The 17877-nt window shown below is 36.2% G+C and overlaps 1 protein-coding gene across 2 annotated transcripts; it reads right to left on the bottom strand.

Annotated features, from left to right (window-relative positions):
• Window positions 1–1378: 1378 nt before the first annotated feature.
• Window positions 1379–7230, bottom strand: LOC125371066. Of its 2 annotated transcripts, none has more exons than XM_048378915.1 (3): window positions 3351–7230; window positions 2737–3239; window positions 1379–2639 (listed from the first exon to the last, which is right to left on the bottom strand). In XM_048378915.1, the coding sequence occupies exons 1-2, from the start codon at window positions 4303–4305 to the stop codon at window positions 3028–3030; spliced, it is 1167 nt and encodes a 388-aa protein (XP_048234872.1). In that variant the 5' UTR covers window positions 4306–7230; the 3' UTR covers window positions 1379–2639; window positions 2737–3027. The 2 variants fall into 2 exon arrangements, with proteins under 2 accessions (XP_048234872.1, XP_048234873.1); XM_048378916.1 differs by having other exon boundaries at window positions 2742–3239.
• Window positions 7231–17877: the final 10647 nt, after the last annotated feature.

Raw genomic sequence — 17877 nt, 5'->3', positions numbered from 1 at the left:
GTGATAGGTCTGTTTGAGCGAACGCTCAACATGTCTTCCTCTTGAGCCTCCGTCAATGTCAATGGTAGGACTGCTTCACTCTCCTCTTCTTGGCCTCGAATCGTCCCTGATTCATCAATGTCAAAGTTCTGTGGAGCGTAAGAAGACAAGTCGGCGACGTTGAAGGTCGCGTGCACCCCATAGCATGAGGAAGTTCCAGCTTGTAGGCATTAGGTCCATATGCTTCCAAGACCTTGAAGGGTTCATCTCCTCTCGGGGCTAGTTTGGAACGTCTCCTAGACAGGAAATGCTCCTTCCTTAAGTGCAACCAGACAAGGTCCCTAGGAGAAAATGTGATACGGCGTCGGCCCTTGTTGGCTTTGTGCTCCAGCTGCCTGGCTCTACATTCCAGCTGCTCCTTAGTCTTAGCATGCAACTCCTGAATCATCTCGGCCCGTGCAGCTCCACGGACGTGGTCTCCGTCTTTCAAAGGATACGGCACCAAGTCCAAAGGTGACAAAGGGTTGCGGCCATACACTACTTCAAACGGGGACATCTTCATAGCTGAATGGATAGACTTGTTATAAGAAAACTCAATAAAATCAAGTAAGTCCTCCCAACAGTGCGGGTTGGCCCTAAGCATTGTCCTAAGTAAGGTTCCTAATGTCCGGTTGGCCATCAGTTTGAGGGTGATAGCTAGTAAAGAATAGAAGATTGGTACCTAACTTACCCCACAATGTTCTCCAAAAATGGCTAATAAATTTCACATCTCTATCACTAAATATAGTACATGGAATACTATGTAAGCGAACCACATGCTCAAAGAATAAAGAAGCACAATCAGAAGCATTGTTAGTGAACTTACATGGTATAAAATGAGCCATCTTAGAGAATCAATCGACCACCAAGAAAATAGAGTCCCTCCCCTTCTTAGATCTTGGCAACCCCATCACAAAATCCATGGATATATCCTCCCAAGGTGCCTGTGGTATGGGTAAGGGTGTGTAGAGTGAGGGGCTTGACCTAGACTTTGCTTTATGGCAAGTGACACAAGCATTACAAAATTTAGTTACTTGTTTAGTCATGTGTGGCCAATAAAAGTGTTCCTTAAGAGTGGCTATGGTTTTGGCTATCCCGAAATGTGCTCTACTCTCATGTACTTCCTTAATTAGAAGACCCCTAATAGAAGACGATGGAATGCATAATTTTCCACCCTTATAGAGGTACCCTTGGTCAAGGAAATAGGTCTCTAAGGCTCCTTGAGATGTGCAAGTGTCATAAATAAATTTAAAGAAGGTATCATGTTTATATAATTCCTTAATTAAAGAAAATCCAAAGACTTTTGCATCAAGGGAAGACCAGAGAACATACCTTTTTTATGAAGCACCACATACGGAAAGGTCTCTATGAACTCTACCCACCGAGCATGCCGACGGCCAATGGTGGATTGGTGCTTGAGATAAGCCAAGGCCTCATGGTCCGTATGGATGACGAACTCCTTAGGCCACAAATAATGTTGCCATGTCTTCAAAACCCGAAGAAGAGCATAAAGCTCTTTATCATAAGTAGGATAGTTGAGAGTGGCGCTGGACAACTTCTCATTGAAATATGCAATGGGGCGATGTTCTTGAATAAGAACTCCACCTATCCCGATGTTGGAGGCGTCACACTCAACTTCAAAGGTTTTGTTAAAGTTCGGTAACTATAGTAAAGGAGCATGGCATAGGCGATCCTTAAGGGTCATGAAGGCTGCCTCATGCTTCGGTTCCTAAGTAATTGTGGTGGCCTTCTTTGTCAACTCATGTAGGGGCACGGCTATTGAGCTAAAATCCCTCACAAACCGTCTATAAAATCCGGCCAACCCTAAGAAAGACTGCACCATGGTCGCTGTAGTAGGGGTAGGCCACTCCTTTATAGCATAGACTTTTTCCTCATCCACACGTAGCCCATCCCTAAAAACTACAAATCCTAAGAAAATAGTAATGTCCGAGCAAAACACACATTTGACAAGTTGACGTACAATTGCTCATTCTTAAGACATTGTAGGACTTGTCTAAGATGAGAAACATGTTCATCTAAAGACCGACTATATACTAAAATGTCATCAAAATACACAACCACAAATTTCCCTAAAAAATGTTTAATACATGGTTCATCAATCTCATAAAGGTACTTGGTACAGTGGTGAGTCCAAATGGCATCACAAGCCATTCATAAAGGCCATACTTTGTTTTGAAAGCCGTCTTCCATTCATCACCTTCTTTCATGCGGATTTGATGGTAGCCGCTCCTAAGATCAATCTTGGAAAAGAGGATGGCTCCATGTAACTCATCGAGCATGTCGTCTAGGCGAGGAATTGGATGATGGTACTTTACTGTTATTTGATTAATGGCCCTGCAGTCCATGCACATTCTCCATGTACCCTCCTTCTTTAGCACTAAAATTACCGGTACGCCACAAGGACTTAAACTCTCTCGTATATAGCCCTTCTCTAAGAGCTCGGTGACTTGACGCTGAAGTTCCTTAGTCTCCTCCGCACTTGCCCGATAGACTGCACGATTAGGCAAAGAAGCTTCGGGAATTAAATCAATCTGATGCTCGATCCCACGTAGTGGAGGAAGACCTTCGGGAATCTCATCAGGCATAACATCCGTGAACTCCTACAAAAGACAAGTCACAGAAGAGGGTAAATCATCTACAATTTTAAAAATAGACAGACATGTAGTAGGAATCAATAAGAAGCAAGGAGAACGTCACTGAACAATTGGGGTGATATCTCTCAAACGTGCCATGAGTAATCTTCGCTCACAACGACCCTGAATTGTAGATGTAGGGTCCTCAGGCATTGGGGATCCAATTTCGGTGATTGCAGGTACCCTAGGAAGCTGCTGTGCGTTGTCCCGATGGCCGGTGTGCTTCGTTGGGACCTGCTGCTTTTTGGCCTTTCCCCCTGTTTCTTCATTGGTTAAAGGGGATTCATGGGTGGTGGGGACAACCCGCAAGGTGGCTGGACTTGTAGAGTGCCCCGCCTTGGTTGATTCTTTGAGATTAGGCGAATGCTGGGAGCCCGGTAGTTGCCATGGGCTTGATTGCTTCTTTTGTCTGCTCCAAGGCTTTGATGCGGTCTCTTTCCACATGGTCATGGATTATTTCCTGTGGTGTCATGGGAAGAAGAGTTACCCTACGCCCCTTGTGCTGGAAGGTGTATGTGTTAAAGAATCCATCATGCACGGTCTTCTTGTCATATTGCCAAGGGCGACCTAGAAGGAGGTGAGTAGCATCCATCATCATAACATCACAAGTAACTGTATCAACATATGTACCAATAGAGAATGTGATGTGGCATTTCCTTGTTACCACATCATCTTTACCTTCCGAAATCCATTGTAGGCTATACGGTTGAGGATGTGGCGAAGTTGGTAAGTTCAAGACCCTCACTACTTTCTCATTTAAGATGTTGCAGCAAGAACCACTATCTATTATCACACTCAAAGATGAAGTGCCCACAAGGCACCTTGTGTGAAATAAATTCTCTCGTTGGTCCCCTACAGAAGCATCTTTCACTGTTAAAGCACGACGAGCTACAAGGGAAAGAGGCGTTCCTTCATTCAAGTCCGGGGGACCACAAGCATAAGGCTCCTCATTAGTAAGGTCATCATAAACAGTTCTCAGATCCTCGTCATTATCCTCTTCATCGTCAAATGATTCATACCCTGTAGCTTGAGAGAACAATACCTTCCTAGGATTTGGACAATCGCGCACAATATGTCCACGGCCGCCACATTTATAGCATACTCTATCACTTGTCTTGTCTTGACGGGTGGCATATGAAAGTTGAGAAGGGGCTGCAGCCAGTTTAGGAGTCTCAATGGGGCGTGTAGGCCAGCCAGAGATAGGAGCTTGAGACCTAGGCTGCACATTAGCATTAGAATTAGTAGGAAACTTAGGACTAGGGTTAGAATTATACCTTTTTACTGAAGAAGCCGAGAGCCAAGGATAGACCTTCTTGCGCACAAGTTTAAAGTGAACCTTTTGAGCGGCGTGTGCGAGCGCAGTTAAGTCCTTGATGGGTAGCACATCAATTTCTTCCCTCAAATCAACAGGAAGACCATGGAGAAATTTGGTCCGAACGGTGGCCAGAGTGACACTCATGCCAGCCTTGAAATACAGGTCTTCTAGTTGTGCAAAGAACTCAAGAGGTGTTTGAGTTCCTTGCCGAGCTAAGGCTATCTTCAATCTCATCTCATTTTTATATTCCGGAGGCACATATTTTTGAGTCATGATGAAGACAAGTTGGTGCCATTGTCGAATAGGCTCACGTCCCATGCGAGCTCTATTGGCCACATCTCTAGGCCACCATGACCTTGCGGCTCCTTGGAAGTGCAAAGTGGCAATTTTCACCTTTTCCTCTTCGGAATAGTGGCAATGTTGAAGTGCATGTTCCGTTGCCTGCAACCAATCCAAAAAGATAGCCGCATCATATTCACTAATAAAGTTTTCAATCTTTACCTTGATATCGTGTCTAGAGTTATGATTGGGTTGAACTTGGCGTCTCTCCTTAAAGCCGCGGTCACCATGTTGGTTATTTGCATTCCCACGAACTCCATTGTGGCCTCTCCTATGCCTAGGTTGCACATTCTCATATTCATCATAAGCATTAGCATTAACATTACCTCGCCAGCTAAGTGCATATCCTCCTTATCATATTCACCAAAAGTAAATGGAGAATAAGGTCTAAAAGGAGCTTGGGGAGCAAGCTGCGTATGGCCTCTATCAGGCCGTGTGGTAGGTCTTGCATTGTTGGTGCGGACGGAGTGATGTCCATAGTAATGAGTATCAGGGTTAGAGTGATCATACCTGTGTCGATCAAGTGATAGGTGGTCGCCTCTAAGGGTGTCCGCATGGTCTGAGTAATGACCATTGTCTTCGAGGTCTCTAGAGTTTGATCTTGGTTGCCATCGATCATCAATGTTATCGATATTAGGTCTCTCAATGACCAACTGCAGTCTGTTGGGCTGCTTGTGATGAACATGTTGTTGGTGTGATGATGACACTAGTCCTTTACTCCTATCATGCCGGGAGTGTTGAAGAACTTGTTGTCCGACACTAGCGGCTAATGGAGTGTCTGGAACTAAGGAAGGGGGCACCCCAATAGGCCCATGTTGAGCCCCCATAATTCGTGTTACGTGAGCTAGTTGATGCTCCGTAGTGGCCAACCGTTCGGCCAGAACAATGCGCTCAGCCTCGGACTTGTTAAGGCGTTCCTTCATCGCCAACAATTCAGCCGCTTGCACGTCAAGTTCCTCCTCATGCACAGACATAGCAAGAGGTTAATAACAACAAAATAGCAGCAACTACAAGAAGTTCAAAATGCAGTCCAACACACTCTAAGTAACAAAATCTCCCGGTATCTACGTAAAGTAATCCGTGAGGGAGGTGAAGGAAAGAAGTGAACTTGTATGCAATAACTTATTCAAGCCAAATTAACGATGCAATATTTTTCCATTGATTAAATCAAAGCAAATAATCAATACACAATAAAGTCGTCGATTAATTGTGTTACATGAAATGGATGTATGCCAATGTCTTCGATCTTTGTGATCGATTTTTTTTTTAATTTTCAACTGCACTAATGATAGTGAGAAGTAAGAAAACAAGGTAACAGCACAAATTTTAGTGTATTCGTGAAATGTAACCTTGCTCAAATTTTAACGGTAGTTATGATGGTAACAAACAAGAGAACAAGGTAACAACACAAATTTTAGTGTATTCGTGGAATGCAACCTTGCTCAAATTTTTGTAGATGATTGTAGGCTTGTCACAATAATCGCAAACTTATATTCATGCAAGATATATTATGCAGCAAAATAATCATAGGGTCAATATGCTAAATAATATGATAAAGCAAGATAGTACTATTGCATACAAAGAAATAAGGCGACCACAAAATATAACATTCTGGGTGTGAACTATGTCCAAACTTAAGGGCTGTTTTTTTTTTTAGTTGCGGTTGGAATAGCGGGACAGCTATGAAAAAATAAAGAAAGGAAACATATGTGAGGGTTAGAAATATAATGAGAGAAATTGAAACAAGAGAATGATGAACAACACGTCGTACCCCTGGAAGCTGATACAAAATTGATGCGTTAGCCTCTTGAAAGGCTTGCTTGAATCAGATCTAGATAGGACGTGTGCTGAAGCTTCCCTTGTTGACGCCTAAGGCAGCCTTGAAAAGTGGGGAAGGAAGTCACATTCTCGGCCTTGGAAAGGAGGTAGCTCAATTCCTAAATCTTTTTTGGTTATGAATATCAAACACAATTAAAGACAAAATGGGGACACCCCCACTAGTTCTCAATTTGGAAATTTGAAGATTGTTGCCGTAGATGAAGTGGACACAATCCCACTTAAATAACTAAGGACGTTGGTAGATGTGAGGCCTACGGTCTCCACTAAATTAAGGATGGAAATGGGGACAGCCACTCTAATTCTCAATTTGGAAATTTAAAGATTGTTGCCGTAGATGAAGTGGATACAATCCCACTTAATTAACCAATGACGTTGGTAGATGTGAGGCCTACGGTCTCCACTAAATTAAGGACGGAAATGGGGACAGCCCCACTAACTTACAAGGAAGAAGATGTACCAAAGATGACGTCGGAAAAAAGTGATCAAACTCCATTAATTTGATAACCCGATCCCCATTTTTGTTTTCAATTCGGCAATTTAAAGATCAATCACTTGTAAAGGAAAATGGGACAAAAGCAATTAATGATGATGGATATAAACTCCAAACAAGAACGAAGATTAAAGGAATGAAATTGTTTGGTAATAGGATCGGCACAAATGAGGAATAAAGTGAGGCGGCGTCGAAGGCAAGGGAGGAGTCCAAAACTCTCTCAAATCCCTTTGTTCTCAAATTCAACGTGTGGCCAACAAAACTAGTATCCCATATCTATGGGAACCTAAACCTAGATTTCTATTAAAAGGAAACAAGGTAAATAAATACAAGCAAATAAAAATAAAAACAAATAGCAATATAAACCCAAAGATGAGACTTTAAGTTTTAGGAAGTCTCTTCACGCCAAGTAGACAATGATAAAATCTTGAAGGTGGGTGTGGAAATTGAGGACGCTCCATTCCTTGCAAAGGCCTTAGCGACAATGCTCGAAGTGGCTTGAGCAATAGCTTTGGCTCGAGCCCTCGTGATAGGTCCGTTTGAGCGAACGCTCAACATGTCTTCCTCTTGAGCCTCCGTCAATGTCAATGGTGGGATTGCATAAGTATGATCCTTTTTCCAATCAATATAATCCTTGATGGAGAGATAACCCGAATTTAAGCTATGGAAACTAAGGAGGACAACAAAAGTATTCTTTCCAGAATTTCATTAGACCACTTCAAGTTCTCCAAAAACCTCAAGCTTCAAATTCAGGTATGTCTTTGGAAGATATTGTTAAAAATCTTACTAACAATGCTCTTCAATTTCAACAAGAAACAAGGTCAAGCATTCAGAATTTAAGCAATCAAATTACTCAATTGGCTAAGTCGGTTAGTAAAATAGAGGCTCAAAATTCTGGAAAACTACCTTCACAACCAGAGACAAACTCAAAGGAGAATGTTAGTGCAATTTCTCTAAGAAATGGAAAGGAGATTCCTTCAGGATCGATTCCACTTAAGGAAAGTGAATCGAGCAAGGGAAAGGAAGAAGAAGTTTCCTCTAAAGTATCATGTGGGGTGAAATTCGATCCTCCTCTATCTCTTTCATCTCACACTCCATTATCTCCTTTTCCTAGTAGATTAGTTAAGCCAAAGGAAGATAAGCAAGAGAAGGAGATCTTGAATACAATTAGGAAGGTGGAGATAAATATTCCATTATTAGATGCTATCAAGCAAATTCCTAAATGCAAATTTCTTAAAGGAATTGTGCACAAATAAAAGAAGGATGAAGGAAAAGGAGAAAGTGGTGGTAAGTAAAAATGTGTCGGCTATCTTGCAAAAAAAATATGCTAGAAAAATGCAAAGATCCAGGTATGTTTTCATTACCTTGTGTTATTCGTAATAAAAAAATTGAGCGTGCCATGTTAGAATTAGGAGCTTCCATTAATGTCATGCCACTTTCTGTTTATCAAGAGTTAAAACTAAATAACTTGCAAAAGAATGGTATAGTGATTCAATTAGTTGATCGTTCTTTTATTCATCTCATTCGAGTTGTTGAAGATGTTTTGGTGCAGGTTAATAAGATCATATTTCCTATCGACTTTTACATTTTGGAAATGGATGGTAATTCCTCACCAAAATCAGCTTCGATTTTGTTAGAACAACCATTCATGAAAATAACTAAGACAAAGATTAATGTAGATGAGGGTACTCTCTCTGTAGAATTTGATGGAGAGATTGTTAAATTTAATATTTTTGATGCAATGAAATATCATAATGATGTATTTTCTCTTTTCATATTGATGTGATTGATTCAATTGTACAATATGTATTTGCAAAAGAAAGTGTTGGTGATGAGCAAGAATTAGATGCACAATCTAATTTAGAAGGAATTGATTATGAGATTGATGTAGAAGAATTATTTTCAGCAACATTATCTAAATCACTAAATTTCAATGCTGAAATTTCTAATACTAATAACAAGATGTTACCTTCAATTATGCAGGCACCAAAATTAGAGTTAAAAGCTTTACCATATCACTTAAAATACATGTATTTAGGTGATGGTGGAATATTGCATGTCATCATCTCAAAAGGACTAATAATGAAACAGGAAGGAAGGTTAGTTAAAGCCTTGAGGGAATACAAGGTTGCAATTGCTTGGACTTTGGCTGACATAAAAGGCATTAGTCTATCAATTTGCATGCACGGGATTTTGCTAGAGGATGATGCTAAACCATCAAGGGAACTACAAAGAACGTTGAATCCAACTATGAAAGAAGTTGTTATGAAAGAGATACTAAAGTTGTTAGATGCAGGTATAATCTACCCAATCTCAGATAGCGAATGGGTAAGTCCGATTCATGTTGTCTCAAAGAAAACTGGAATGACTATGGTAAGGAATTGGAACAATGAACTTGTACCAAGCGTGTGCAAAATGGTTGGAGAATGTGTATAGATTTTAGGAAGCTTAATCAAGTGACTAGAAAAGATCATTTTTCCTTACCTTTCATTGATCAAATGTTAGAACGATTGGCTGGCAAATCCTTCTTTTGTTTTCTTGATGGCTTTTCAAGATTTTATCAAGTTCCTATTGCACAAGAAGATCAAGAAAAGACAACATTTACTTGTCCTTTGGGAACCTATGCTTATAGGCGAATGCCTTTTGGCCTCTGTAATGCCCCATGTATGTTTCAAAGATGCATGATGAGTATTTTTTCTGAATATATTGAGAAATGCATTGAAGTATTTATGGATGATTTTACTATGTATGGGGATTCATTTGATGAATGCTTAGATAATTTAACCAAAGTTTTGAAAAGATGCATAGAGACTAACTTAGTTTTAAATTATAAAAAAATGTCATTTTATGGCTACCCAAGGCATTGTATTAGGGCATGTGGTCTCTTCCAAGGGTATAGAGGTTGATAAGCAAAAGTGGACATAATTGTAAACTTATCATACCCTACCAATATTAGGAAAGTGCGTTCTTTTCTTGGACATGTAGGGTTTTATCGCAGGTTTATCAAGGAATTCTCCAAGATTGCTTTGCCATTGATAAATTTACTGCAAAAGAAAGTTCAATTCGAGTTTGGGAAGAATGCATAGAGGCATTTGATAAGCTCAAAGATTTATTGACAAGCGCACCTATTATTCAACCACCTCAATGGGATTTAGCTTTTGAAATAATGTGCGATACAAGCAATTATGCAGTGGGAGCAGTTCTAGGGCAATAGATTGAGAAGAGAATTCATGTCATCTATTATGCTTCTAGGATCCTAGATTCTGCCCAATGCAATTATGCCACTATAGAAAAGGAGCTTTTGTCAATTATTTTTACTTTGGATAAATTTTGATCTTATGTGCTTGGTTCTAAAGGTATTGTGTATTCTGATCATGCAGCTTTGAAGTATCTTTTAGCAAAGAAAGAATCAAAACCAAGGCTTTGAGTAGGTTGATAAGGGAAGAAGATGATCTACCTTTCAATGACAACTTTCCGGATGAGCATTTGTTCCAACTCAAAGGTATGATCCCTTGGTATGCAGACATGGTCAATTATTTAGTCATAAGAAATTTACCTCATTGTCTCAGTAAGTCTAGGAAAGCAAAGATAAAAAGTGAGTCTAAGTATTATGTTTGGGATGAGCCTTTCTTATGAAAATTTTATTCTGATCAAGTGATTAGGAGATGTGTGCCTAAGAATGAATTCCAATCTATTTTAGCCTTTTTCCATGATTATGCATGTGGAGGATACTTTGGACCTAGACGAACCGCTAGAAAAATCTTAGATAGTGGTTTATATTGGGAAACTTTGTTTTAAGATGCATATCGATTTTGCAAGAGTTGTGAGAGATGTCAAAGAGTAGGAGCACTAACTCGTAAGAATGAAATGTCTTAAGTTCCAATTCTTATTTGTGAAATATTTAATGTATGGGGCATCGATTTTATGGGTCCTTTACCCTCTTCTTGTGGTTTTTCATATATACTTTTAGCTATGGATTATGTATCAAAATGGGTAGAAGCTAAAGCCACCAAAACTGATGACTCTCAAGCTGTTGTAGGTTTTATCAAGGCTAACATCTTTAATAGGTTTGGGATTCCAAGAGCAATTGTCAGTGATCAACGAACTCATTTTTGCAATAGATTGGTTGCAGCTTTGATGAAGAAGTATGGAATGAATCATAGAGTAGCCACCGCATATTATCCTCAAACCAATGGACAAGCCGAAGTTTCCGATAAAGTTAAATCTATCTTGGAGAAAACGGTGAATCTAGGAAGAAAGGATTGGAGCCTTCATTTAGATGACACTCTTTGGGATTACCGCACGGCTTACAAAACTCCTATAGGAATGTCCGCTTATCTATTAGTTTTTGGTAAAGCATGTCATTTACAGGTAGAAATTGAGCATAAAGCCTATTGAGCAGTTCGACAGTGCAATATGAATATAGATAAAGCTGGAATGTCAAGGCTACTGCAATTGCAAGAATTGGAGGAGTTGTGATTGGATGCTTATGAGAATTTGAGAATTTACAAAGAGAAGTCTAAGTTATTCCATGATAACATAATTATTAGGAAATGATTTGAGATTGGTCAAAACGTGTTGTTATATAATTCTCGATTGAAGCTTATGTCTGGTAAGTTTCATTCTCGTTGGATCGGTCCATTTGTTGTTACTAATATATCTTCCTATGGTGCAGTGGAAATTAAAAGCTTGGATTCGGATGAAATTTTCAAAGTGAATGATTATAGATTGAAGATCTTCCATGAGGATGAACTTGTTCCATGTCTCATTAGTTTTCTTTTGGATCACCCTACTTATTTGGATGATTGAAATGTTTTATCATTCCGTCGAGCAAAAAGATGCTAAACAATTGCGTTATTGGGAGGCAACCCAAATGATCTCTTTATTTTTATTTATACTTTTTATTTTTTTTCACTTAGTTTTTTTTTATTTTTAGTTTTTAGTTTTTAGTTTTTTTAATAAAGAAGTTCAATTTTTAGGCAGGGGACTAATTTCAATAAGGCGTGACCACGCCTTTTATAGCTCTCTAAGATGCATCAACCAAATTTTTTCTAGAAGATCCTTATCTCAAACCACCTTCTGATTTATTTTGAGTGACAACCCTAATTTTTTTTCTGACTTCTTTACTTTATTTTCTTTGATGTTTTTTATTTCTTTAAAAACAGAGAGAATGTTTTTATTTACTATTTTTTTTCTTTTTCCTTTACTTATTGCAACAACCATCACCAAAAATTCCTATTTTCAGTTCCTCTCCCCTCCACCCAAACACCTATCATTCACTATCCATGGTGCGCCTTAAAACTACTGCTCGAAAGAGGACCTCAACGCGTTGGCGCAGTAAAGAGACACCTTCAAATTCCAGCGACGCAACAGCTCAGCCCAAATTCGCTGATGCAGCAGTTCCTTCGCCCAATTCTAAACATAGCAGCTCGCCAAGAAGAGAAGAAGACAACAGCCCCTTGGGATGACAGCAAAGCCCCATTCAAGTGATCTCGCTTGAGCAAAGGGAAAGTTATTCTACCACCATCTGAAGCTGAATTAAATGGGTTTTTGAAATTCAGTACCAAAGCCCGAAACAACAGGTATGCGGATGTATGAACTCGAAAAATTCACCCAGGTAAGTATGTCGATACTCATTCTCTAGAGGAAATGAATATTAAGGGGGATTTTGATGCTATGATAGTTAGTATGTGGTGGAAAACTTTTGTGACTATTAAATATCCCACATTTATTGAGTTGATTAGAGAATTTTACACGACTTTTCAGTTTGAAGTACCTGAGAATTTTATTTTTGATAGCCCTGGAGTTGTGTGATATCGACTCCTAGGCAACAAATTTAAGCAATCAATCACTGAATTTAATTTGGCCTTAGGATTTATTGATACTGAATTTTCCCTAACCACTCAATACAAGAGTTCTACTATAGATTTTGTTGATGCTTTTGATCATGCAAAACTCTAGGAGACCATGTCTTTTGACCCCAGGCATTATGACCTAAGCAACTCTAAAGGTGCTTACCTTAATAAACCTGAATGGGTTTACAATAAGCAATTTTTTAGCATTCAGCTTTTCTGGTAGAAAAGACACAACAAATGTATGTACCAATGCTGAACTTTATTTTATTTGGTCCATGTTGCATGATAACACAATTAATTTGGGTTTTTGGTTAGCTTCACAATTCAACTTTGTATTGACTCGTAACAGGCATCTGTGTTTAGGCTTTTTGATTACCCACTTGGCTGTTCACCTTCAATTACTTGATCTTGATAGTACTAACTTGCATATTGCCTGTGAGATGGAACCATTAGACATGACTTGTTTGATAAAGATGCACGTGCTTGTGGAGAATAATGAGGTTTATTTTTTCCAAAAGCATGTTTTGCCTTTTCTACGCTGCCAAGGAGATCCTCCGAGACCTAGGAAACGCTCTTGCCCGACAAGCAATCTTCATGCCTTTGATGATTCAACTGAACCAGATTTTGAAGCTCGTTTGGAAAAGATGGAACATAAAATTTCAAAGATGGAGAAAAATTTAGATGCCTTGATAAAGCACTGGGGGTTCTACCTCCTTGCCCACCATCACCATAGACTACTCAGTCTGAGTTGCTTGTAAATCAGGAGATTTTCATATTTCTTTTTATTTCTTTTGTGAATCATTTTTCTTTTTGATACATTGCGGATAATGTATAGTTTAGATATGGGGAAGGAATTTGTTAATTACATGATTTCTTTTTCTTTTTAAAAATTCTTTTTATGCTTAGAATTAGGTATGCTTTAATTCATATGTGATAATTTTTCTTTTGCAACCTTGAGTTTTGTTTTGATAACCTAGAATACCATGTAAGTTAAAGATACATTTTTGGTTTGAGTTTTAATGCATGAATGGGATAAGCATGATTAGTGTTTCTTTAAAATTATTTGATGGTATCTTATTAGTTTATTGATTGAAAAATACACAAGACTTAATACAAATTTGAACATTCAAGTGAGCTTTTGAGCCTAAGAGCAATTCATTATATTTTGCTCTAATTGTTTTGCCGAGTGTTATCAAACTTAGTGTATTTATTCTAGAACTTGCTTGTGAATGCATGTTGAGACCACATTTTTGGATTGATGCTTTAATATGATAATGGCAATTAGGATTAACCAATTCTTAGACTCTTAAAATACCTACCTTGTTGATTTTTCTTTTAGTTGGCCACTTTGAACCTATTTTCCTTTCTCTTTCCTTTTCTTGTTTTTAACACATATTGTTTAGCTCAAGACCTTTCCTTTATTACCCCTATTTTTCTATCCTTGTCAAGACAAGAGGGAAAGTGTTGCATGGTATAAAAAGAAACAGAAAAATACAAAAAAAAAAGTTGATATTTATTCCTTTCATGAAAGAGGATAATTGGAGAAGTATTCATCAAGTATGTTGAATTAAATTGTTACATATTTTTAGTGCTAATATAAGATGTGGTGATAAATTTTAAAGTTTTTGTAATGTGTTTTGTGGTCATGTGGTATAATTATCATGCAAGTAACTAATGTTTTTATCTTGATTGTGAAACACTTTAATTTTTTCTTTTATCATATCCTTTCCTAAGCCTCATTACAACCCTTGTGAAGTCTCTTTGATTTTTGCATCTAATTCATGTGTAGTGGTGGAGACTTGATTCATTAGCAAGCTTATGATAATAACATGCTATGTTTCGATTTTGAGAGTAAAAGCACCCTAAACACTTTGAGAGTATTGAGTAAAACCATGTTAAGGTGTTAAGTCTTGTTGCTTTGATTTTGACGAATTAGTGAGATACTTGTTCTTTTTACAGCATTTATCCTACGAGTACTACTCTCTTAATTGTCATTATGATTCAATTCATTGATGTATGTTTCACTTATTTGATATTTGTGAATATTAAAAGAGATGAAAAGGAATTAGAGAGGAGAATTAGTATGTTGAGTTGAGGTATGCTTGAGGACAAGCATGGATTAGGTGTGGGGAAATTTGATAGATCATAAATAGTTATACTTATGGTGTTTAATTCCCTTATATTTTGATTAGATATTGTACTTAATTGTGAAAATTGTGTTTTTTTCTGATCTAGGTGATGAAATATCAAGGATTGAGTAGAATTCAGCCTAAAGACATGTTTTAAAGCATGACTTGTCAAAAACCAAGTCTTTTGGAGAAATAGTGAAAATTTATGCAGAAGGTCATTTTTAATAGGGTGTGACCACGTCCTACAATCTGTGAGCTACTAGAATCTGTTGAAGAGAATTTCAAATTTTTAATTAAATTCGTGGTGGACCCACTTTTATGTTATTTCCTTTATTTTGGAAATGTTGGATAAGGAAAACTGACTTCTATACTATTTAGGATTTTATTTGTTTAGATTACCAATTATCTTATCCTTCCTTATGGGATTAAAATTATATAAGAAGTTTATTTTTTTTTTTATATAAAGATTATCTTATTAGGGTTTAGGTTTGAGTTCCTACATAAGGAGGCTAGTTCTAAAAAGAAACGGGGAGAGCTTTGATATTTTTATTATTTTTCTTCTTCTACTCCCTACAACTCTTGTGAATTTTTACTCCACCATGTGTAGCTAAGTTTTAGTTTCTGATTCAAAAGTTAATAAATTCCAATTGTGATTTTGTGAGGCTTTGTACTTAATAAAATTCTTCTTTAATTCAAATATTCTTTATTTCTTGTTTTTATTGTTTATGAATTTTTTATATTGATTGAACTGACGACTCAATTTGATATTGATTTTTCTATTGCTAACCTTGAATTTGTGATCCGTAATTATCATGAACGATTGACATAAGTAGCAAGGAGCTGGCTGATGTGTGTGTGATTGCGGCCTTTCCGAATTACATAGCTTGCATGATAGGCTCTAGGGAAATAAAGGAACAAGATTAATTCAATTGTAGCTATCTCAATTAATTAATGTTGGTTTAGTCATTTTCATTATTCTTAATGCTTTCATTGAGTTGATATGGAACACTATCGTGCCTAGTTGACTAATGGTAAGTTTTGATTTGGATGTTGGGTTTGAGTCAATTAAATTATGAGAATTTACACTTGTTTTGGCTTTTCTGAATAAGTAGACTAAGTACTTGAATAGAAAAATTGATATTTAAGCCTATGATGAGAATTACAATTGGATAGAATTTGCACTCTTGAATTGGAAGTTTGGTAAGATTGATTTTTATTTACTTTATTATTCAGCCTTCATTAATTTCTATTTATTTATAATTTTGGTTCAAACATTTAAAAGCCTTCCATTTTTATTATTTAATTTTAAGAAGCTATTCACATTAGTTCCTTTGGGATTCAACCTGGTTTCACTATTTCTACAAGTTAGTTTAGAAAAATCAGTAATTTATTTTGAAGGGCTTCGACAACCTGTTCACTGACAGTCTCAATTTTAATTTTTCAGGTGATGGCTAGGTTCTCCGTCGTCTTTCTCTTGATAGCTCGACTTCCTTCTCCTTCGAGCCTATTATAATTAATTTCTACTTTTTGCATTTCGAACTATTTAAAATTCTAGACTCTCCGCAGTAGTGTACCTGGTATATTATGATTGAATTTGGTCTGTAACAAGTTTTGGGATGTTTGCTAGTAATCTAGCTCGAGGATTAATCTAATTATGTATAAATTTGTGAATGAAATTTTAGGTTGTTTTAATAGTATATATATGTATGTATATTTGAATTGTCGATTAATTGGGCTTAGTACAGGTTTCGATGGCCTTAAATCTGTCCATTCCCTAGTGCTAGTCGCGGGCCCACAGATCAAATGGTGACAATAATAAACTAAATACTTTTTAAAAATATTTTTAAAAATATTATTGGGTTTTAAGTTTTTTCTTTAATGTAATAACATAAAATTATAGAAAAAATGTATATTAATTGACTTTTAATATTATATTAATTAATACCATAAATATATTTAATATTATTGTCTTTTAATATTGCAGTTATTGCCTAATTAGAAATCACAATATTTTACATTAACTTGAACTTTTTTTAGTTACTTTAATATTTTTTTGCTAGTTTAATTATAAGTTTATTTATGTTTAGTCTTTTTGCTAACTTTTTTTTTATAGTTACAGGTTTTGATAACATGGATTAGAAATCCTAAGTTATTTTAAAACTCCTCTTAAAATTAATTAGAATTGTTAATTTTTTAAGATTTTTAAAAGTTAGGATTGTAATTAATTGTCCTTAAGTGCCCGCTCATTCTTAATCTCTTTCTAGTTTTTTTTATTCTCCTTTCTTTCCTTTCTTTGCATGGTTTAATTTCACGCTTTAGCTTTTTATCTCACATGTTTAAAGGACTCAAATCAATTTAGCATTTTGTATGTGATCAGCTCCAATGCTCAACTTGAAGTAAGTCAAGCTTACCAATGTAATCTTTTTGTGCCTTATGCTTATGTTCACCTCAAATGCTAAAATAAAATAAGGTCATTTAGATTGAGAAAATAAAATTAGACTTTAATTTGGTCAGTTTTACATGTTAAGAAAAACTTAAAGTATTAAAATATCTCCCATAAAACTAGATAAGGCACCATTACATCTCTCTAATGAGTCTAATCAAGGTACTAATGTATCTTCTACTAGGATTAGATGAGGTATCAAAGTACCTCTTTTGTATATTAGTATATTTTAGGATTGGAAAACTAACTCATTAAGTAATGAGAATATTACAAATATAATTTTAAATGCTACTTTTTAGAATTAGAATTATTTTCTTAATAGAAGGCTAATTTTTTAGTTAATATGATTATTAACAATGGAATTAAAATATTATTTTCTAGTATTAGAGTTAGTACTAATTATTATATTTTCTATGTTTTTCTATATCACAATGTTTACTTCTTAACATTTAAAAATTATATTTTTTATTTTCTATTTTGTAATTCTACACTAAAAAATTTTATCGTTTAGAATTTTTGTTAAACAATTATTAACTAGGTTTGAGTCTATACTATTTCTTCCCTATATTTTAGTGTAATATATAAATTTCCCTTTATATTTAATTATTGCACTAAAATCTCTTTTGGTCTTGAAAATAAATGCAACTAAAGAATTACTTAAAAAAAATATAATTTGATCCTCAAACTTTTTATCAAAGTTATAATTTTAGTGCAATAAAATTAATAATAAGAATAATATTCATTCTTTATTTTAATAATTTAAAGTTAAATTATATAAGTTTTTGATATATTCAT

The sequence above is a fragment of the Ricinus communis genome, chromosome 9, assembly GCF_019578655.1.
Source record: "Ricinus communis isolate WT05 ecotype wild-type chromosome 9, ASM1957865v1, whole genome shotgun sequence".
NCBI classification, from domain to species: domain Eukaryota; kingdom Viridiplantae; phylum Streptophyta; class Magnoliopsida; order Malpighiales; family Euphorbiaceae; genus Ricinus; species Ricinus communis.
Note: the sequence above shows the minus strand (reverse complement) of the source record. Positions and strands in the feature narration are given on the sequence as shown.